At 40.5% G+C, this 25,116-nt stretch overlaps 1 protein-coding gene across 3 annotated transcripts in view; it reads right to left on the bottom strand.

The window, feature by feature from the left end:
- The window catches only part of LOC126088610 (cytosolic purine 5'-nucleotidase), a 486,141-nt gene that overhangs the window by 69,701 nt on the left and 391,324 nt on the right, over positions 1–25,116 (bottom strand). For all 3 annotated transcript variants that reach the window (XM_049906843.1, XM_049906834.1, XM_049906850.1), the window contains exons 5-6: positions 19,668–19,814; positions 15,323–15,416 (exon numbers count right to left, since the gene is read on the bottom strand). In XM_049906843.1, the coding sequence (XP_049762800.1) occupies positions 15,323–15,416; positions 19,668–19,814 (241 nt within the window). The remainder of the gene's footprint in view (positions 1–15,322; positions 15,417–19,667; positions 19,815–25,116) is intronic.

The following is a 25,116-nucleotide window of genomic DNA, read 5'->3' as shown; positions in this document are numbered from 1 at the left end:
TACATTGATTACCAAAAAGCTTTTGATAGTGTACCCCACTCATGGTTACTACAGATATTGGAAATATACAAAGTAGATCCTAAATTGATACAGTTCCTAAACATAGTTATGAAAAACTGGAAAACCACACTTAATATCCAAACAAATTCAAATAATATCACATCACAGCCAATACAGACTAAGCGTGGAATATACCAAGGAGACTCATTAAGTCCTTTCTGGTTCTGCCTTGCTCTGAACCCACTATCCAACATGCTAAATAATACAAATTATGGATACAATATTACTGGAACATACCCACACAAAATCACACATTTGCTATACATGGATAATCTAAAACTACTGGCAGCAACAAATCAACAACTCAACCAATTACTAAAGATAACATAAGTATTCAGCAATGATATAAATATGGCTTTTGGAACAGACAAATGTAAGAAAAGTAACATTGTCAAGGGAAACACACTAAACAAGGAGATTACATATTGGATAACCACAGCGACTGCATAGAAGCGATGGAAAAAACAGATGCCTATAAATATCTAGGATACAGACAAAAAATAGGAATAGATAATACAAATATTAAAGAAGAACTAAAAGAAAAATATAGACAAAGACTAACAAAAATACTGAAAACAGAACTGACAGCAAGAAACAAGACAAAAGCTATAAATACTTATGCTATGCCAATACTGACCTACTCATTTGGAGTAGTGAAATGGAGTAACACAAACCTAGAAGCACTCAGTACACTTACACGATCACAATGCCACAAATACAGAATACATCACATACATTCAGCAACAGAAAGATTCACATTAAGCAGAAAGGAAGGAGGAAGGTGATTTATCAATATAAAAAACCTACATTATAGACAGGTAGACAATTTAAGAAAATTCTTTCTAGAACGAGCAGAAACTAGCAAAATACACAAAGCAATCACTCATACACTCCTGGAAATTGAAATAAGAACACCGTGAATTCATTGTCCCAGGAAGGGAAAACTTTATTGACACATTCCTGGGGTCAGATACATCACATGATCACACTGACAGAATCACAGGCACATAGACACAGGCAACAGAGCATGCACAATGTCGGCACTAGTACAGTGTATATCCACCTTTCGCAGCAATGCAGGCTGCTATTCTCCCATGGAGACGATCGTAGAGATGCTGGATGTAGTCCTGTGGAACGGCTTGCCATGCCATTTCCACCTGGCGCCTCAGTTGGACCAGCGTTCGTGCTGGACGTGCAGACCGCGTGAGACGACGCTTCATCCAGTCCCAAACATGCTCAATGGGGGACAGATCCGGAGATCTTGCTGGCCAGAGTAGTTGACTTACACCTTCTAGAGCACGTTGGGTGGCACGGGATACATGCGGACGTGCATTGTCCTGTTGGAACAGCAAGTTCCCTTGCCGGACTAGCAATGGTAGAACGATGGGTTCGATGACGGTTTAGATGTACCGTGCACTATTCAGTGTCCCCTCGACGATCACCAGTGGTGTACGGCCAGTGTAGGAGATCGCTCCCCACACCATGATGCCGGGTGTTGGCCCTGTGTGCCTCGGTCGTATGCAGTCCTGATTGTGGCGCTCACCTGCACGGCGCCAAACACGCATACGACCATCATTGGCACCAAGGCAGAAGCGACTCTCATCGCTGAAGATGACACGTCTCCATTCGTCCCTCCATTCACGCCTGTCGCGACACCACTGGAGGCGGGCTGCACGATGTTGGGGCGTGAGCGGAAGACGGCCTAACGGTGTGCGGGACCGTAGCCCAGCTTCATGGAGACGGTTGTGAATGGTCCTCGCCGATACCCCAGGAGCAACAGTGTCCCTAATTTGCTGGGAAGTGGCGGTGCGGTCCCCTACGGCACTGCGTAGGATCCTATGGTCTTGGCGTGCATCCGTGCGTCGCTGCGGTCCGGTCCCAGGTCGACGGGCACGTGCACCTTCCGCCGACCACTGGCGACAACATCGATGTACTGTGGAGACCTCACGCCCCACGTGTTGAGCAATTCGGCGGAACGTCCACCCGGCCTCCCGCATGCCCACTATACGCCCTCGCTCAAAGTCCGTCAATTTCACATACGGTTCACGTCCACGCTGTCGCGGCATGCTACCAGTGTTAAAGACTGTGATGGAGCTCCGCATGCCACGGCAAACTGGCTGACACTGACGGCGGCGGTGCACAAATGCTGCGCAGGTAGCGCCATTCGACGGCCAACACCGCGGTTCCTGGTGTGTCCGCTGTGCCGTGCGTGTGATCATTGCTTGTACAGCCCTCTCGCAGTGTCCACAGCAAGTATGGTGGGTCTGACACACCGGTGTCAATGTGTTCTTTTTTCCATTTCCAGGAGTGTATAAATACATCGGCTACACCACTGCAATTTCATAACCACTTCTACAACCCTTTAGATCACATAACATCAACAGATACGAAGAAAGTAAATTGGAAAAAGAAAACACTACATGGCAAGCACCCGTATCATCTAACACAGCCACACATCGATCAAGACACATCCAACACATGCCTAAGAAAAGGCAATATATACAGTGAGACGGAAGGATTCATGATTGCAATACAGGATCAAACAATATTATTAAAGATCCCAATACCACAACAGATAAATGCAGACTTTGCAAACAACAAATAGAAACAGTAGATCACATCAAAAGCGGATGTACAATACTAGCAAATACAGAATACCCCAGAAGACATGACAATGTAGCAAAAATAATACATCAACAGCTTGCCTTACAACATAAACTCATAAAACAACATGTTCCCACATACAAGTATGCACCACAAAATGTACTGGAGAATGATGAATACAAATTATACTGGAACAGAACCATTATAACAGATAAAACAACACCACATAACAAACCTGACATCATACTCACCAATAAAAAGAAGAAAGTAACACAACTAATCAAAATATCCATACCCATTACAACAAATATACAAAAGAAAACAGGAGAAAAAATTGAAAAATACATCCAACTGGCTGAGGAAGTCAAGGACATGTGGCATCAGGATAAAGTTGACATTATACCAATTATACTATCAACTACAGGAGTCATACCACACAATATCCACCAGTACATCAATGCAATACAGCTACATCCAAACTTATATATACAACTACAGAAATCCGTAATTATTGATACATGTTCAATTACCCAAAAGTTCCTAAATGCAATCCTGTACAGTTAAAAGGAAGTGACGCTTGATCAAGGTCCGCGTCACTTTCCAATGTTAACCAGACTTAACGTCTGAGAAAGTAAAGAAATAATGATGATAATAATTTCAGTCGCCCTTGACATGCTATACTGATGCACACTATTTCTAGTATCCAAACCTTGTCCAGCTGTGTCAAACTGGGAAATAGTTTTGTCTCCAAATCATATTCAGAACTATATGCAAGCATAAGATAATATAGAGATTATGTGCAAAATACAGGGTGTCCAGTTGAAAGAATCAAAAATAAAACTTTAATAACTTGCAAACTGATTCAAATACGGGAGGGGGGGCAACTGCCTTCACTACACAGAGATCTCTGGCATTTTTGTTTTGCATGGCTGGCAAGGTTATGCAAGTCTTTTGTTTACACGCAGTTAAAATCATGACAGTGCAAGAGCAGAGCAGCAAGCTGTCATGTATGTACAATGTTTTAGAATTTAATATGTATGTCAATCATCTACAAGGAAAGTATTCAATTCTACCACAATGAACTGAGAACCACACCATTGTCTGCTACGTAGAATCTCCTGGAAAACCACGGACCACTGAAGAAAATGTCGACCACATTACAGAAGCACTGCACAAAGCTCACGTAAATCTGTTCATGCTGCTAGTTTGCAGTTATGGATTCCATGCTCAACACGGCATGATTTGTTGCACAGAAGGCTCTGTCTGAGAGCATACAAGATTAAAATGATTTATGCAATAAAACCTAATGACAAAGTTGTATGTATGAAATTCACACTGTATATGCTACATAGGATTAATGAGTTACATGACTCTGCAACATGTGTGTTTCTCTGATGAAGTGACATGAAGATGTAAACACACAAAACAGTAGAATATGAAGTAATGAAAATCCACACGTCTCATGTGAAATGGAGAGGGACATCAAAAGTCAACCTGGGCACTGGCTTAATGTATAACATGGTGATCATAGTGACAACTCTTCCTCTTAGAATGGACAGTGACTGGAATTTTGTACCTGGATATGCTGAAATGGTATGGTCTCCCATAACTACCACATGAAATTATCTTCCAGCAGGATGGAGCTCCACCACATTTCAGCCCCGTCATCAGGGAACTTCTGAACAGAGAAGTGCCTGGGAGGTGAACTGACAGAGGTGGGCCAAATGCTTAGCCTTCTAGGTCTCCAGACGTTACCCCATTAGATTTTTTCTTATGGGATTATGCAAAAAACATTGTCCACCAGGTTAAGATCAACAATCTCTTACACCTGAAAGACCACAATATGGGATGCTATGGCTACAGTAATAACAAAAAGGCTCCAGGCTTCATGGAATGAAATAGAATATTGTTTGAATATTTGTCGTGCCATCAGAGCATCTCATATTGAAATCTACTGAGGATGTGGCATTTAGAGGGAAAACTTTTGTAGTCTCTATTTGCAACGTCGTAGGCCATACATTTATATAAAAAAAGTTTGCAAGTTACATATGGTTTATTTTGGACACCTTCTGTATCAGCACTGAATACTTGTGAAGCTTACAACATTTACTTCTTTCATGATACTGAATCAAGAGTCTCATTTAGCAACTACAGAAGATGAATTAAAAAGATACAACCTTATTCATAAATTAATCATGATAAATAACGTCACCAAATTCCAAGATGATATTTACTTCACAAGTCTCAATTTCTGAGTTCTATAATTACATGCATTAAAGAAACTGTTTCAATTACCATACCATTCATTTCTATTCACACAGAGAGCGACTAGCAAAAAGTGCATGAAGTGCAAACTTATTTCAAAGTACAGTTAGTTCTAGCACCAGTTCTGTCTATTAAGATTTCATTTTATGCTGATTTCTATTCTTGTGCTTGAAAACTTAAAAGTTGAGAACTTTCTAGTCTCAAAAGAATCTGTCAGGGGTGTGTGTGGGTGTGTGTGTGTGTGTGTGTGTGTGTGTGTGTGTGTGTGTGTGTGTGTGTGTGACACTGACATGGTGTAAGTATAAATACAATGAAACTTCGTGGGAGATTAAAACTGTTGGTAAGAACACTGTCCACAAATGGCAAGGTTCTGAGTCCAAGTCCAGCACAGAGTTTTAATTTTCCAGGAAGATTCAAAACAGTTCACACCCCACTGCAGAGCAGAAGGTTCAATCTAAAGTTACAACCTCTCAGCTACTATTACAGGCTGCCTTCATTACAATATCTGCTTGTGGTATGACATTGCAGATGTATGTATTCTACTGTACCCCTCACCTTCCAGTTGTCACATGAGAGAGGTATCTTTCCATCTCATCTGTTGACTGAATTACAATGTGACAGTGAGGTTTAGTGCTTTATTATTGGGACTTTTAGATGTTAACTTTTACTGATTATCATTGATTAATCTGGTTGAAGTTGCAGCAGAGAGATATTTATTTTCCTGGGATGCCTGCAACAAGTCTGTGACTTCTGTTACTTATAATGTCACATCAGAAAAACATGGGAAGGGGAACCATAGTCAGCTCACTATACAGCAACAACTTGCAAGCTGGCCTGTCAAAGACAGCAAATAAAATTTAAAAGCAAACCCTCTCAGTAATAGTGCAATTGTCCTCCCTCCCACTTAATCCTGTTATCTAATAAACACATAGGATAAGACATTGACCCTGTCACATGAAAATGGAGGGACAGGGACTCAACAGTAGATATGTTTCACATCCCTTAGAATATCACGTACATAGTGATGTATGTTTCACTGTCAAGCCGGGCCACTGTGTCAAGTGTGAGGCACAAGGCTTCACTGTGGCTGCCAGTGGCCCCATGGCAGTGTTAAGGCTCTTCCTTATTACAGGATTTACAGAAAACACTGTGTGAATGAATGAATAAATAAAGATACATACAGCAACATATCACAGAATCACCCTGATGAATGTTGCCTTTAACAATACTCGAAATGAAAAGTTGGGCAATGAGCAAAAAAAACAGACAAAAAATTTTAAATCTGAAATGATTTTTCCATACACCTTCCCAATGTACTATGGATTCACCTTAAAAATTAAACAGAAGTGAGAGAAAAACTCTTTTATACACATTATCTTCAAGTATGCAAGTACACTGTTCTGCAAAACTTAGGGAAGATAGATAAAAATAACATAATATATTAACTATTTGGTGGAAATGAATGGAAGCGCAACTCAGGTAGGGATGGGCAAAAGACATGGATATATATTGATGCAATTTAAATTACAGATTACTTGATACTGAATATTGGAAGGGATATTTTAATTTTCTGTCCTTTCTTAATTCACAGGCACTATAGTTATCATCAGCAGATTTCTTGCCCATTCCAACTACTACCAATCTTTCCAATCTGACAATAAATGTCTTACAATGGGCTTAATTTATTTTCATATTCAGTCCTACAACTAAGCACCAGATTTGAACATGAATGTATCTATACTGCGTATTCATGAAAGCTTTTTACTTCCGTCATTTCTACCATTGCAAATGATAGGCACAATGTGCAAAACACACACATTTTGTGACAGCACTGAATGAGAATGGTGGAAATTATCACTTCCTCCTCCCAACTATGAGGCAGAATGTGTGCTTCTCTTAACCCCACTGTAAAAGTAACATACACTCAACACAAAAATAATGCACACTACAGCACTAGTGTTTAATGCAAAACGGACTCCGTTTTCTGAAATGTTTATGGTAAGTACAATATTTCATGCTCAGAACATGTATAAAAAGTGTTTCACTACCAAGAATTCAAGACTTCTCTCTCGTCATCCATTTCACTTCTGCTGCCTCGTCACTGTCAGGAATGTCTGGCTAAACGATATTCCCAAGAATGGTGGAACTCAGTGTGGCATATCATGTGTAACATGCCATCTATTGACAATATAGTGAAGCCATTCAAACAGTACCTAGAATACCCATCAAAGAATGAGACACCCTGATGCCCTCCTACCAGCTGTGTCTTAGTTGCTTAGGTGCTCTGCTACTGTTCGCTGGTTATCATGACGTGACATACTTTATGTAATTGAACTGAACACAGTGTCAGTGCATTGTGCGACCAGCCCACACATTGTTACATGTGTGTCTGTGATTATGCTCAAAAAGTAACAACAATGTCTGGTTTGTCTTCAAGCTGATTTGAGTCTCCAAAACAACTATGTCTGCAGGGGAACATATTAAACAGAGAGCTCTGTTAATGTCTATTGGTGATGATTATTAGTTTCATTAATTAGTTTCTATCTTTTTAATAAGTGATTTTATAGTACATTGTGTGTCTTTTATTAGTTAATACAGTATTTGTCAATTTTTTAATGTTTGTTAATCTTCTCTGTGACTTCATTTTTTTAAATTTCTGTTAATACTGAAAATATTGGCCAAAATATCAATATTTTTGTCTTGATAATATCAATTTCTTTTATAAATATTGATATAACATATATTGATATTTTTAAAAATTTGCCAATCCTAGGGTGAGGTCTCCCAGTCATGCTCATCATCAACATAAGGCAGTTGAAGGAATAGGAAAGAAGAGTGTGTGTCAATCAGGAAGCAGTTATGCTGCAATGTGGTGCTGTTCTTCATTACAACATGGTCCGGAGACAACACTTGGACGACTTCACAAGGGAAACTGATTGATTGATTAACTGAGAGAGCTTATGGGACTAAACAGCTAGGTCATCAGTCCCATGATTCCAAAGTTACCCATGGAAGAGAAGGGTTCTGCTAAAAGTGGGTGGCTCCAGTCAGAGGAGTCAAACTATAAAAACGAGGAAGTTAAAACACGTTCAGGAGAAGGTATAAAAGGGTAGCCCAAATCTGAAAACTTGGAAAACAAAGGGATAAAACAGCAGCCTTCGTGAGGGGGACTGGCCATGGGTCCCAGACTGAGAAAACATGAAGAGAGGCCCCAACCACAACCACCCTGCCCCTGCTCCAGGAGTAAAGTGAAACCTTATATCCGAAAATACAAACCACTTTCACAGAGGAAACTGAGGACCAGTTCAACCATCCATGAATCATTTGCCAATATTAAATTTAAGGACTCTGGAAGACTATACCTAATACGAAGAGCCAAAGGAAGGGCACATTCCACCAACATAGGGGATACTGTCAGTCTGGCTCCACAACCACACTGTGGGGAGGTTCATTACACAAGAGGAAACAATGAGTGAGCCTGGTATGACCAATGCGTACAGATCTTATGATAGTTGACTCCTTCCAAGAGGAGCTGAAGAAAGACCGCCAAACTGCAGTAGACACCTTAATTCCGCGGAGTTTACTACTGAGAGCAGTAGCACACCAGATGTCATTTCACGTTTGGGGCAAAGAGATATCTGATGTAGATCCACATATCTGCAGCTGTAATCATGAAAGAGAAAGGGGTAAGTGTCTGCTTCTCTAGCCAAATGATCAGCCAGTTCATTCCCTGGGATGCACACACGAGTTGGGACCTAGAGGAAGACAACTGAGTGGCAGCATGGTCATGGGCAGCAGAGAGAAAGTCATGGATAGCAGAGACCAAAGGGTGATGAGAGTAGCATCGGTTGATAGCCTGCAGACTGCTCATTGAGTTAGTACACATTAAAACACTGAGGAAGGAGGCCTGAGAAACGAAATGGAGGGCCCTGTGGATGGCTAGCAGCTCTGCTGCAAATATACTACATGATCCCAGCAATAAATGGTGTTCTAAGCAAAGAGGAGATGTGAAAGCATACCGCACATTATCTATCATCTTAGAATCATCAGTGTAGAAGATGGTGGCACCTTGGAACTCTGCAAGGATGGAATGTACAAGACACCGGAAAACCTTAGGAGTGACAGAGACCTTAGGACCTTGGAATAAATTGGTCTTAATCCATGGCCTAGGCACCATCCAAGGGGAAGGGTGGGAAGGGGGGTGTGGGTGGGGGGAGGAAATACACAGGGCGCATTCCAGTGAGTGGAGATGAAGATCCCAACAGAGGGAAGTGAGACGCATCCCAACCGGCAATCTGACCCATCGGCAGTTATCAGGAGGGAGACATCCCTTGTTTGCAAAGAGGAAAGTATACACCGGATGGTCAGGGAATTGGCAAATGGTGATTACGTAAGAAACCAGGAGTTGGCTCCGTCGTATTTGTAGACAGGCAATCCCTGCTTCTGTGAAGAGACATCAGGGTCAAGTATTTTCAGAGTGGAAGAAGCCACTGACCCAAAAACTTGACTACTATAATACAGTCTGAACAAGACCAGAATACGGTATAGACAGAGAAGAATAGCATGGTCTGCACCCCAAGATTTGTGGTCTGGGAGACGGAGAGCATTAAGCTTCTGCATGCACGTAATTTTCAGGTGGCAAATATGGGGCAGTCATGTCAGCTTTTTATCAAAAATAAGGTGCAAGAAATGGGACAGTGCTACAACATCGAAGGGCTGGTCACCTGAATAAAGTTCTGGATCGGAGTGTACTGTGGTTAGACAACAAAAATGCATAACCCATGTTTTGGAGGGAGAAAACTGGAAGCCATGGGAGATGGCCCAGACAGAGGCCTGTCAGATGGCACCTTGGAGCCAGCACTCAGCAGATGCTACCAAATGGGAGCTGCACCAAATGCTAAAGTCAATTGACATACAATGCCGGGGTAACCACAGGCTCAACAGAGGTTACAAGCCCATAGATGGCTTTGAGGAAGTGTGTGGCACTTAACACAGAACCCTGTGCGATACCATTCTCCTGAATAGGAGAGTGCTGAGCAGAGTGCTAACTCAAACCCGGAAGAGCCGGTGGGGTAAAAATCAGAAGGGCGCTGCAAAAGCCCAGTCATGAAGGGTAATTAAAAAGCTATGGCGCCAAGCCTTGTCTTATGCCTTATGTAGATCAAAGAAGACCACAACAAGGTGCTAGCGGTATGTCGGATTGTTGTTTCCAATCTCAGTAAATGGTCAGTTGGAGATCGCCTTCCGGGATGCCATGCTGATATGGGTACAAAAGGCCCTGAGATTTCAGTAGCCAACATAATCGGAAGCTAACCATCCTCTCAAGCAGTTTTCAAAGTACGTTCATCAGGCTAATTGGGCAGTAGCTATCGAGAGGCATTGGGTTCTTCCTGAGTTTAAGGATGGGAATAACTATACTGTCTCGCCACTGTGACAGGTAAGCACCCATGAGCCAAATGCGGTTGAAGACCCTTAGTAGATGCTGCCTCTGGGTAACGTCCAAGTGTTGGCTCATCTGGCTGTGGCTGGTATCCAGGCATGGGGCCGTGTCATGTGCAGATGTATGAGCCTGCAAGAAATCCCATTCAGTGAAGAATTCATTATAGGGTTCAGCATGGTGGGGATTGAAACAGAGAGGGGTCTATTCAACTCAGCATTTCTGCTGGACAAAAGTAGCGAGATAGGAAGAGGATGCTGATGCTTTGCAAAGTGTGTCACAAGGTGCTCTGCAAGGGCCAATGAGTTAGTGCATGGTGATCATGACAACTGATGCACACAAGGGGCGGAGCAAAGGGGCTTCCCTCATGGAGCGCGTGTCCACAGTCATCACATAGAGGGTCTGTCACACAGCAGAAAGACATAAGCACAGAAAGCACCTCATGAGTGGTGGGATGTACAGCTTCACGTCGCATCTGTAGCACATAACCTTGACCTTCTTTGAGAGTGTATCCCCCCAAAAGCCAGAATGAAAGCGCTGGTATCAGTGTGGTTGTCTTTGTGACCCTTCTGCACACGCCGAACAAAATAAATGCCATGTCACTCCAGATTAGCCTGGAGTTCCTCATAAGTTTGCAGGATGAGGTCCCCACGACAATTCACTTCCTGGACCATATTCAGGGACTGGTGAGGGGTAATAGACACTAGGACATGGCCAAGACAATCAAAAGCACAAAATGCTGCAGATTGGATGGCAGAAGAAGCTCTGATTAAAAAAAAAGAAATAAAGAAAACATTGGCTTTGTGATGGTGAATGTGTCCTAACACAGACGAGGTAGCGGAGAAAGTGTTTCTTCCCACGACGGCAAGCGTGGTCCTCCAACAGTGTAGCCAGGGAAGGGAAGGCTGCCAGGTCATATGAAGTGGCATTCAGTGATCCTTCACCATTCAAAGAGGTGGATGTTTGAGAATGGCCCGGTTTTTGCAGCTTGATATGCTTCATGCATCTTTAATTGACTACATGTTCCCTTTCTTTCAAAATTATTTCCACATAAGGGTGTTTAGGCTAATAAATTCATTGAAATATTTATGGTTAAATATGATTCATACTTTCTAACCACCTTCTCTGCCATTTTTTGAATATCTTCATTTTCTAACTAAAAAGGTGAAGTAATCAGAAGCATTGAAAACTGAGTTCTGAAAAAAATGTTAGTGTATTCACAATTTTATGATCTGCAGAAAGCTTGTCAAAACGTTTCTTCACTTTATGGGTACATTGTGATGTCAACTTTGATCAATGCTTCAAACTTTTGCTAGTACTTTTGCTTTTTCCGCTACAACTTCAAAACTGTTTCTCATGGTGAGTAGATTGTTTCTTGAAGTTTGAAGTAGTTGAGAAACATTCTCTATGTTAGCATTATGGGACTCATTAGTTTGGAAACTAGGTTAAGATTTTCCAAAACCTTACTTTGAAATACAAGAGACGGGAAAAAATCAAAAGTTTCCATATTTTTTTATCAAATTAGAAACTTCTTCCCTCCCTCTCTGCTTGCTTCTTAATCTTTAAGATGATACTGGATGGGCACTGCAAAATTTGTATGAAACTCAGTTTGATTGATAAAAATTAATCAAATCTAGACGAACATCTAGTTGTCAGTTGCAACAGTTCCATCTTTTTGTTGTCATTGAACCACAAAAGTACTAAAGAAAACATAAATGCATCATATTTTCTCATAAAATTGTTTCAGTTCCACAATATTCACAACAGAATCATTAAAAACTAAATTTAAATTAAATGAAGTGTAAACTCGGCATTTTGGACCTATGCTTTAATTCTTGAATGTTAATTCTTGACTGAGTATTTGTCACTCATAGATGCAGCACCATCATAACCTTAACCTCTGTACCTTTCTAGTTGTATGTTCATCTCTCTAAAGCAGTTACTATTTCTTTTCAAAACTCTCACCATGGCCCCTTACTACACGGAATCCTAACAACAGTTCCATCATTTCGAACGCTTTTTCAGTCTGGTTTACTTATATCTAAGTGCAAATATCTGACAATAAAACTAATTTGGTCCTTTCTGATGCATCAAGAGGGGGGGGGGGGGGGTGAAAAATAAGTGAAAAGAATGCCTACTGTTTAATTTCCCCATTGATCTTCTTTAAAACACAATCATTTAACAATTGTATCATCTTATTTTGAATTCGTGGTCTCAAATATTTTGTTTTAGAGTTTTTATTTGAAAGATGTGCCCTTGGAAAGGATCGTATCTGGAGAGCAGTTCTATTATACTTAAGAAACTGCGAATCTGTTCCCCTTTTTCAGTTTCATGAAAGCTACTGAAAGCAGTTCAACATAGAGCTAATGTCCTTGTTACAGCTTGATAAATTCAACTGGGAGGAGCACACCACAGAACTGATGAAGCGTCTTAACAAATCTCTGTTTGCAATGCGAATTTTGTCAGACATAGGGGATATAAAAATGAAAAAGCTGGCATACTATGCTTACTTTCATTCCATAATGTCATATGGGATTATTTTTTGGGGTAATTCATCAAGCCAAGCTAAAGTTTTCCGGGAACAAAAATGTGCAGTAAGAGTTATATGTGGTGTGAACTCAAGAACATCCTGCAGAAGCCTGTTTAGGGAACTAGGGATACTAACTACTGTTCCCAATATATTTATTCCTTAATGAAATTTGTCATTAAAAATATATCACTTTTTCAAACCAACAGCTCAATTCATTGAATCAATACTAGAAATAAGAATAATCTTCACAAGGATTTAAAGTCACTTAGTCTTGTACAAAAAGGTGTGCATTATTCAGGAACACACATTTTCAATAACTTGCCAGCAGCCATAAAAAGCTTAACAACCAATGAAATTCAGTTTAAGAGAAGCCTAAAGGATTTATTGGTGGCCAACTCCTTCTACTCCATTGATGAATTTCTTAGTAAAAACAACTGATTTGTATATAAGTACAATATAACTTCTGCACAATTTCAGTGCAGTAATGTGTGTGTGTGTGTGTGTGTGTGTGTGTGTGTGTGTGTGTAAGTATAATCTAACTTCTGCACCCTTTCAGTGCAGTAATGCGTTCGTTGTAAATAAGTATTATAGTAGTTGTATAAAATGTTTATTACCTTATAAATAAATAAAAAACTTTTTTATTTTAAATTCAGTGCATTAGTATTTGTAAAATGACTCTTTCATATAGTGTTCATTAAAAAATGACTATCATTCGACCTGTGGAATGGTACATTAGCTTATTTGTTTTAGTTGTAAATATTTGTCATGTATTGCTGTTTTTCTGACATGTTCCACATCCTGGAGGACCTCCTCACTACGGATCAATTGGAATGAAAGTAAATCTAATCTAATCTGATCTAACAGCAAGCATTCCAGAAATTATAGTTTTCATCTGGCCATGCCCTTCATCAAAAAGTGTATTAATGGTTTCACTACATTTCCAAAAGCTGTAAGTAATACACATATTTAAATGTGTAGTGCAAGTTTCATGCTCATTTATTTTCTTGTTTAGACTTCGCCAATCAGTAATTTGTGCATCATGCCATGTATTTTTCTACGCAATATAAGTTACTGCACTTAATTTAGGGGTGTAGCAGCACCAAAATTGTTCAATTTTTTGATGTGTTTTAGTATAATTATAATAACAGTCACAGCTAAATTATCTTTTGGTTTTATTGTGTCTAAGGGTACGATACAGAGGCTTGCATGGCATGCTATTTATAGTTTTTAGTTTACTCCATTCATTCAGTTTGCCCTGGAATAATCCTAGATCAGTACTAAAAGGCGAATTTTTCTGATTATCTTGAAGTTGAGAAGAACAATTTGTTGGTGGTGAATCAGTTCCTATGGCTGATGGTCTGTTTTCAAATTGTGCATCACCAGAATTTACACCCCATTCATTTTCACAGCTGGTATAGTGTCCTATATGAACCTGCAAATTGTCAGAACCCTCTCCTGTTTTGATTTTGCAAGTATATTGACTTCCACTTTCAAGTTTTAAATCACCAGATTTTTTTTCTGATTTCACTTTCATTAATAATTTTAGTGCATATCTGTTCTGGGCATGTAGGTGATTGCTGGATGATTTTATCTATCTTTATGGCCTTTTTAACTTTGTCTCAGCATGCTTTTAATTTTCTCTTTTGAGCATCACTTAAATATGACCTACCATTAGACACTGTTTTTTTTTTAAAGCAAACATTTAAGAGCAGCCCATATAACAAAAAACATCAATAAATGAAGAGAAAATAAACTGCATCATATTGATAACTGATGTCCACATTTGTAATGTGCAAAACACTTTCTATTAGCAATTTCCTTGCACTCCAGTACTGCATCTACACAAACATACAAAAAAGCTTAAGGGATTATTAGTAGGAGAGCCTATTTTTATCAACACAAATTGAAGGACACAAAAATGAAGAAGGTAGCACATTCCACAGCACTAGCTGATGTACCCTGACCACTGTGTGTAGAAAAATAGCACTGGTGGTATCTGTGGGTGGCAAGCAGTACTGGCTGGCACGTGCTGTAGCATTCCAGTTAACATTGAAAAAGAAAGAGTATGAAACACTTGCTGGCACACTTCTGTTCACTTCTGTCTCATGAGTTTCCATGTATACATTGAATGCAAGAATACATTTTTAAATTAATCACTAAAATCATTTGGGCCCTCCCCCCCAAAATATGAGGTGCCTCTTAGCATAGGGGCCTCTCTGCACTTCATGGCCTAAGGGGCCATTATTTACAGTGCTGCACCTTTCATGTGTCTTACATGGCTACCATTTTCACACACACGAAGGACATTGACCTACTGTTCAGTGGCAATGTATTTTGATAACATGTGCACTCCTTAGAATATGAATTATACAAATCAGAAAGTGTGATTTACATGAAATAATATTGTATCTGAAATGATACACTACCTGTAAATGCACCCAATCAACTGCATTACGAATATCTTGGAACATTGATTTGTAGGACATGAACAGATCACCCGCCTTCACACCAGTTGCTTCACTGTATGAGGAATGAACAATAATTTGTATTATACAAACTGAAATGCACTATTTTTTAAGAAATAGCATTTTACATAAGGCATTTCTTTAAAAAAATACAAAAGAAATATTAAATGTTGTCAATATACACTTTGCTCTTGAATAATATTTCTGAAGAGACTAGACTTGCATTATTTCATCACATTTTGAGCCACACAAATACTACTTTGCGTGCTGCATATATCAATATGTTTATCACTGTAGCGTAACAAAACAAAGAAAAAGGCTATACCTGTATGAAATAATGCACCAAACAATGGAAAATGCAGGTTGGAATATCAACAATTATGCAAATCATAGATTGCTATTCACCGTAAAGATGAAACACTTAGCTACAGGCAAGCACGACAAAAAGACTGTTACGCACTAAAGATTTGGCCAAAGCCTTCTTCAGAAAAAAGGGAAATTCACACACTTTCACACAAGTAAGCACACCTCACACAGACAACCACTATCTCCAGCTGCTTTACCTAGCAGAGACAAGTTTGAGGGGCTCGAGATAACAGTAGTGCGCCTGCTTGTGCGAATGTGGGTATGTTTTCCTTTCTTTTCAGAAGAAGGCTTTGACCAAAAACTCAGTGTGTAACAGAGTTTTCATTGTGCTTGTCTGTAACTCAATGTGTTATCTTTACAGTAAGTAACAATCTATCATTTTCATATTTGTTGAAGTAATGCTTGACATGACAAAAAGGGACATGATCAGCATGGGTTTCTTCTGTGTCAAGAGTAGTTTCATTGTGCTGTTTCTGTTTTTTCTCTTGTAGAACATATGAAAACTATTTCAAACAAGTTACAAGAAACTAAAAGGGTCCTTTCCTTTCTCTATGGATATAGATAGATTTCCATGCTAGCAAATTTTCATAAATACAATATAAATACAGGATTTTACTATCACCTCAACGAAGAAAGTTTATAGCGAGAGGTCTGTGAGAATAAGAACAGTCCATAAGTCCTTTATTCACATCCACGAACCTTTCACCTGCATCTGCAGACATTAAAACTCTGTAAACCACTTTAAACCACTCATCACATAAGAGATTTGGCAATGTGCCTGTGCCTGCTCCTACAATCAAAGTGCAGTGCTGCCTCATGCAATCATGTCCTTCGATCACATATAATGCAAATAGAAAAAAATTGTAATACTGGCATTGTCTTAACTTTCAACCAGCTAGTAATTATATTGCAGTTATCTGCATTGCCATAAGCTTTTATCTGAAAAATATTATTAATATGGCTATCCTCATCTCACATATCTCTACATACAGCATCAAGCTGGAAACTTTTATGTTATTGATGTTGGAAAATGTGTTTGTGTTAAATCTATAGACTTTTACATGCATACTTGAATGCAAGGAAAGAGCATTTTCGTAAAACAGCAATTTAGATAGCAATTTGGGCACCATGGTACCCCCACAATGTTAAACAATAGTTAGTATGAACAATTTAACAACAGAAGATGCATTTGTCATCCAAAGGAAAGGACCTGTGAGGAAGTCTATTGCAAGCAAAGATATGGTCAGCAAAAGGCATGAAAGTTTACTGTGGAGACCATTGAAACTAACACAGAGAGCCACTCAAAAGTTGTAGTTATCAACATCAGCAGTGAGGAATATTCTATATAAGGAATTGCAGTAGGCTCTGAACAAACTGCATATGGTACACAAACTGCTGCCAAATGAACTTGATGCAAATATTTTATGAGAAATTTTATTTCCATTACTGAATACAGTGAGGATTTACTGCAATGAATCACACAGAGAATTGAAGTGAAATTTCACTTGTGTGTCATAATGTCCAAACATGGGGATCTGAAGATCAAGCTCTGTCCCTGAGAACACATGTGTCAGTGAAGAAGTATATGTGCTTTGTGCTGTTGTTGAACAGGGTGTAATCAAATTATAACAGCATATGATGAATGATATTTATTCTTTAGTTATGAACGAATTGTGAAAATGCTGCATAATTTGCTTGTTTCACATTTTCTGTACAAAATAACATTCTGAACATTAATTTTCAGCTTTTACGCTATTTTCCACTAGCTTCTCATTAAATATCTCAATCTTATTATTGTTAAATGTGACTTCTGAACTTTTATCAGCTGTTCTTCCCACTGAAAAAAAATTTTTTTCTTCAAACCAGGTACATATGATGCATCCTCCAGTGTACAAGGTCCCCACACACAATTTACTAGTTCATTTAACTTGACTGATCAAGTACCTTCGCATAGGCAACTGAATTGTCTACTATCTGAACAGAAACTATGAACTTCCCTAGCATTAAAACTATTCATTATGTAACATCATGTGGTTTGATGCAGCACTATCAGCAAGCCAAACATTATCATAATTAGTAACCAAAATGTTCCCAATTTCTGCACTCAGGGCTTAAAGTTCAGATTCTTGACTTCCTCTTGACAATTTCATCTGTCCTTTTTTAGGCGCAACCTTATAATGACCATTCTTACAATAATAGCACTCAAAATTCTTCTTATCTGGAGAACTTTCACTTAAATTGCTTTGCAAACAATGTCCCTGACCTTTATCACTTTTGTGATTACTGTATGTAGTTGTGGTTTCTTCAGTCTGAGACAAGTGCTGCTCTTCTTTCAGTAACCCTGGTGTTAAATTATTAAAAGTCTGGCTGCTTTTTTCACTCGAGTCCTAAGCTGTAAAAATGCACCATTATTTTTCCAGAAGTTTCCCTAAAACTTTGGCAGTCTTCTCTGTATCTGCCACTGGTTCACCAATATCTGCAAGAGACTGTGCTAGTGCTTCAACTTTACTGACATGTTGTGCAATAGTGTCCAGAGTGACATCTTATAACTTATTATTGCAGACTGCAGATTGGTGCTCATGAATTATTTTAAGCCAATTGCACATTTACTGTCATGACATGACAGTTTGCAGCTGGTTGAATCAATACCAGATGAAACAAAAAGCACTGCCTTCACATTAAACTCATCCCATAAGTTCTGTGCACCTGTAGCCTTAACTGGCATTCTTTACTTATGCTAACTACCGATGTCTAGAAAATTCTCATCTCAAAGATAATTTCTGTTTGATACTTCCATAAACGTAGAAAACCTCCATCAAATTTTTGGATAGTGAAAAGCTCCATTTGATCCATGTTTTACCTTTCTGCTTTCCAAGGAAAACCCTCAATGTAACAGAATGCATGTTGGAGACTTGCTTAATGTGAAGAAAATAAAATGTTACATCTGGAAATTAACAAGTTTTTCTGGGCCCATAAACTATTGGACAGGCTGTAGTTAAATTAAAACAGCATATGATGAATGAGATTTATTTTTAGGATAAGAACAAAGGCACTTCAAACAAAAAACACAAGGCAAACATATGCAAAGGAATAAAAGACTGTGTGAATATGCAGAAGTGGTAAGCACAACAAGCTACACTATGCAACGGCTGTTAATAAATAGTACGTAATTGGCCCACTTTTCTTTGCCAACAGAATTGTAATAGATCACGTGGACCTGGACGTGCTTTCTAATGATTAATGTAAGTAATTCATAGCAGATAGAAAGTAACAGGGTTTCTTTTTCTGAAAAGACAGAGTTCCACCATACTGCCTTACAAATATTCAGGAGTGTTGTCAAGTTGATAAAGTGTCCATACATTAGCCACAAACAACACTTTCTGCTCACAGAAGCCCTATTGCCTATTGCCATATCTCAGTGAGCACAATTTCTCAAGGACTAAGTTTATGTTTCTCCATTTTTTGTGATGTTTCAAAAATTCTGAAGGTTCATTACCACAGCCATAGGGAATGCTACATTAGACTTATTTGCAACTACTAGCATGAAGAGGTTCACTGCAAGATCATCTGCTATGTTATATGCATGAGTATTGAAACAAAACCTTCAAACTTTCCTCTTCACAGCGGTGACAAGATCACTTATTTATACATATTTATACATAGTGTTATTACGAAAACATCCAATAATTTTTAATCATTATGTATTACTATGTCACACAAGTAGCTGGAACAACATTTGTCTATAAATTAATCCACAGATCTTTAATTTTATTTCAACAATCCTGTAGGAAATTGAATGATCTAATGAAATTATCTATAAAAAAAAGGGACAATCTGAAAACAAATCTCTTTGTTTTTATCCTACTGCTAGTACCATTAAACCCAGAAAAAAGCAAATCATATTGCAGATGTACTGAGATACTTGTTTTATTACTCTTACCTTGTGTACTGTGGTGAATTTGTGAAAAAATCAATTAGGCATGCCAGCAAATACGTTTCAGGAAGATTAAACAATGTGTTGAGTACATACACACGAGATTCATCCAGCTGAAGGAATTTATTTGGGTAGAGTTCATACACCTGGGAACTAAAAGTGCAAAATATTATTATTTTCTTACATGACATATATGATAAACACAATGTTGTAAGCATTAAAACAAGACCTTTACAGATGCTCAAAAAATGAGCAAAATACTGCAAGTTACCAAAATTGATGAACATTTCTGATTTAGAAACCAGATTTACAAGGGCAGCTTGCAGTCTGTTTGCTATTTTGTACCTCCTAAGAGGATGGGTGTTATGCAACTTAATTGTCACTGTAAAAATATATATATATATATATATATATATATATATATATATATATATATATATATATATATCTCTAAGTCCTCAATCTTTCCTCTCCCACATCCACACCGGCTATTCAGAGCATCCTCCTACAGGCCAACCGCCAATTAGAACAGCATGCCACCCTTCACCTCAAAAAACTATCCAATCTCCTTGTTTCCCACCTCCGGAAAGGCAACTCACTCACCCTTCACAACCTTTCCAGCAAACCTCAACCACCTCTCATTGCACACAAACCCAGTCTCTCCCATCTACTCAATCTCCCACTTCCAGCTCCACTCCCTCCAAAACCTCAAAATTCCGATCAACACAATCTGGTACCACAACACCCTAATTCAGTAGTTAACCTTTCCTCCAAACCTCTCTCCCAATCCGAAACCTCTGTCCTATCCAAAGGCCTCACCTTCAGCCCCACTCCCAGATTCAACCAAACAGCCCTCGTCAAAGATTTACTGTCCTACACTCGTACTCTCTGCTGGAAGTATCACTTTGCCACAAAGAAAAATGATCCTAATCCTACCCCTAATGATCCAACTCCCCAAGACACTATCCAAATTGAACCCTGCCTGGAACAGTTCCGTCCTCCGTCACAGTGGGACCCACCTCCTCTTCCTCAAAATCACCCTCTCCAAACCTTCCAGGAATTTCTGACTTCCAGCTTTGCCTCTCAATCCTTCTTAAAAAACCTTAATCCTACTCCCAACATCACCACTGCTGAAGCCCAGGCTATCTGTGATCTGAAGGCTGACCGGTCCATCGTCATTCTTCCGGTGGACAAGGGTTCCACGACCGTGGTACTTGATCGTCGGGAGTATGTGGCTGAGGGACTGCGTCAGCTTTCAGACAACACCACATACAAAGTTTGCCAAGGTAATCCCATTCCTGATGTCCAGGCAGAGCTTCAAGGAATCCTCAGAACCTTAGGCCCCCTACAAAACCTTTCAACTGACTCCATCAACCTCCTGACCCCACCGACACCCCGCACCCCTACCTTCTACCTTCTTCCTAAAATTCACAAACCCAATCATCCCGGCCGCCCCATTGTAGCTGGTTACCAAGCCCCCACAGAACGTATCTCTGCCTACGTAGATCAACACCTTCAACCCATTACATGCAGTCTCCCATCCTTCATCAAAGACACCAACCACTTTCTCGAACGCCTGGAATCCTTATCCAATCCGTAACCCCCAGAAACCATCCTTGTAACCATTGATGCCACTTCCTTATACACAAATATCCCGCACGTCCAGGGCCTCGCTGCGATGGAGCACTTCCTTTCACGCCGATCACCTGCCACCCTACCTAAAACCTCTTTCCTCATTACCTTAGCCAGCTTCATCCTGACCCACAACTTCTTCACTTTTGAAAACCAAACATACCAACAATTAAAGGGAACAGCCATGGGTACCAGGATGGCCCCCTCGTACGCCAACCTATTCATGGGTCGCTTAGAGGAAGCCTTCTTGGTTACCTAGGCCTGCCAACCCAAAGTTTGGTACAGATTTATTGATGACATCTTCATGATCTGGACTCACAGTGAAGAAGAACTCCAGAATTTCCTCTCCAACCTCAACTCCTTTGGTTCCATCAGATTCACCTGGTCCTACTCCAAATCCCATGCCACTTTCCTTGATGTTGACCTTCACCTGTCCAATGGCCAGCTTCACACGTCTGTCCACATCAAACCCACCAACAAGCAACAGTACCTCCATTACGACAGCTGCCACCCATTCCATATCAAACGGTCCCTTCCCTACAGCCTAGGTCTTCGTGGCAAACGAATCTGCTCCAGTCCGGAATCCCTGAAGCATTACACCAACAACCTGACAACAGCTTTCGCATCCCGCAACTACCCTCCCGACCTGGTACAGAAGCAAATAACCAGAGCCACTTCCTCATCTCCTCAAACCCGGAACCTCCCACAGAAGAACCACAAAAGTGCCCCACTTGTGACAGGATACTTTCCGGGACTGGATCAGATTCTGAATGTGGCTCTCCAGCAGGGATACGACTTCCTCAAATCCTGCCCTGAAATGAGATCCATCCTTCATGAAATCCTCCCCACTCCACCAAGAGTGTCTTTCCGCCGTCCACCTAACCTTCGTAACCTCTTAGTTCATCCCTATGAAATCCCCAAACCATCTTCCCTACCCTCTGGCTCCTACCCTTGTAACCGCCCCCGGTGTAAAACCTGTCCCATGCATCCTCCCACCACCACCTACTCCAGTCCTGTAACCCGGAAGGTGTACACAATCAAAGGCAGAGCCACGTGTGAAAGCACCCACGTGATCTACCAACTGACCTGCCTACACTGTGATGCATTCTATGTGGGAATGACCAGCAACAAACTGTCCATTCGCATGAATGGACACAGGCAGACAGTGTTTGTTGGTAATGAGGATCACCCTGTGGCTAAACATGCCTTGGTGCACGACCAGCACATCTTGGCGCAGTGTTACACCGTCCGGGTTATCTGGATACTTCCTACTAACACCAACCTATCTGAACTCCGGAGCTGGGAACTTGCTCTTCAATATATCCTCTCTTCCCGTTATCCACCAGGCCTCAATCTCCGCTAATTTCAAGTTGCCGCCACTCATACCTCACCTGTCATTCAACAACATCTTTGCCTCTGCACTTCTGCCTCGACTGACATCTCTGCCCAAACTCTTTGTCTTTAAATATGTCTGCTTGTGTCTGTATATGTGTGGATGGATATGTGTGTGTGTGCGAGTGTATACCCGTCCTTTTTCCCCCTAAGGTAGGTCTTTCTGCTCCCGGGACTGGAATGACTCCTTACCCTCTCCCTTAAAACCCACATCCTTTCGTCTTTCCCTCTCCTTCCCTCTTTCCTGATGAGGCAACAGTTTGTTGCGAAAGCTTGAATTTTGTGTGTATGTTTGTGTTCGTTTGTGTGTCTGTCGACCTGCCAGCACTTTCATTTGGTAAGTCACATCATCTTTGTTTCTAGGTATATTTTTCCTACGTGGAATGTTTCCTTCTATGTCTGCTTGTGTCTGTGTATGTGTGGATGGATATGTGTGTGTGTGCGAGTGTAAACCTGTCCTTTTTTCCCCCTAAGGTAAGTCTTTCCGCTCCCGGGATTGGAATGACTCCTTACCCTCTCCCTTAAAACCCAATCCTTTTGTCTTTCCTTCTCCTTCCCTCTTTCCTGACGAGGCAACCGTTGGTTGCGAAAGCTAGAGTTTTGTGTGTATGTTTGTGTTTATTTGTGTGTCTATCGACCTGCCAGCGCTTTTGTTGGGTAAGTCTCATCATCTTTCTTTTTAAATATATTTTTCCATTTTTCCCACGTGGAATGTTTCCCTCTATTATATATATATATTTTGTGTGTATGTTTGTGTTTGTTTGTGTGTCTATCGACCTGCCAGCGCTTTTGTTTGGTAAGTCTCATCATCTTTCTTTATATATATATATATATAAAGAAAGATGATGAGACTTACCAAACAAAAGTGCTGGCAGGTCGATAGACACACAAACAAACACAAACATACACACAAAATTCAAGCTTTCGCAACCAACGGTTGCCTCATCAGGAAAGAGGGAAGGAGAGGGAAAGACGAAAGGATTTGGGTTTTAAGGGAGAGGGTAAGGAGTCATTCCAATCCCGGGAGTGGAAAGACTTACCTTAGGGGGAAAAAAGGACAGGTATACACTCGCACACATACACATATCCATCCGCATATACACAGACACAAGCAGACATTTGTAAAGGCAAAGAGTTTGGGCAGAGATGTCAGTCGAGGCGGAAGTACAGAGGCAAAGATGATGTTGAAAGACAGGTGAGGTATGAGCGGCAGCAAATTGAAATTAGAAATTAGCGGAGATTGAGGCCTGGCGGATAGCGAGAAGAGAGGATATGCTGAAGGGCAAGTTCCCACCTCCGGAGTTCTGACAGGTTGGTGTTAGTGGGAAGTATCCAGATAACCCGGACGGTGTAACACTGTGCCAAGATGTGCTGGCCGTGCACCAAGGCATGTTTAGCCACAGGGTGATCCTCATTACCAACAAACACTGTCTGCCTGTGTCCATTCATGCGAATGGACAGTTTGTTGCTGGTCATTCCCACACAGAAGGCTTCACAGTGTAGGCAGGTCAGTTGGTAAATCACATGGGTGCTTTCACACGTGGCTCTGCCTTTGATCGTGTACACCTTCCGGGTTACAGGACTGGAGTAGGTGGTGGTGGGAGGGTGCATGGGACAGGTTTTACACCGGGGGCGGTTACAAGGGTAGGAGCCAGAGGGTAGGGACAGGTGGAGGTCAATGTCAAGGAAAGTGGCATGGGATTTAGAGTAGGACCAGGTGAATCTGATGGAACCAAAGGAGTTAAGGTTGGAGAGGAAATTCTGGAGTTCTTCTCCACTATGAGTCCAGATCATGAAAATGTCATCAATAAATCTGTACCAAACTTTTGGTTGGCAGTCCTGGGTAACCAAGAAGGCTTCCTCTAAGCGACCCATGAATAGGTTGGCATACGAGGGGGCCATCTTGGTACCAATGGCTGTTCCCTTTATATATATAAATATAACAGAGGGAAACATTCCACGTGGAAAAAATATATCTAAAAAGAAAGAAGGCTTCCTCTAAGCAACCCATGAGTAGGTTGGCGTACGAGGGGGCCATCCTGGTACCCATGGCTGTTCCCTTTATATATATAAATATAACAAAGGGAAACATTCCACGTGGAAAAAATATATCTAAAAAGAAAGATGATGAGACTTACCAAACAAAAGCGCTGGCAGGTCGATAGACACACAAACAAACACAAACATACACACAAAATTCAAGCTTTCGCAACAAACGGTTGCTTCGTCAGGAAAGAGGGAAGGAGAGGGAAAGACGAAAGGATATGGGTTTTAAGGGAGAGGGTAAGGAGTCATTCCAATCCTGGGAGTGGAAAGACTTACCTTAGGGGGAAAAAAGGACAGGTATACACTCACACACACACACACACACACACACACACACACATATCCATCAGCATATACACAGACACATGTAACCAGCATATAAGAT

Source organism: Schistocerca cancellata, chromosome 1, assembly GCF_023864275.1.
Source record: "Schistocerca cancellata isolate TAMUIC-IGC-003103 chromosome 1, iqSchCanc2.1, whole genome shotgun sequence".
Lineage (NCBI taxonomy): Eukaryota > Metazoa > Arthropoda > Insecta > Orthoptera > Acrididae > Schistocerca > Schistocerca cancellata.
Note: the sequence above shows the minus strand (reverse complement) of the source record. Positions and strands in the feature narration are given on the sequence as shown.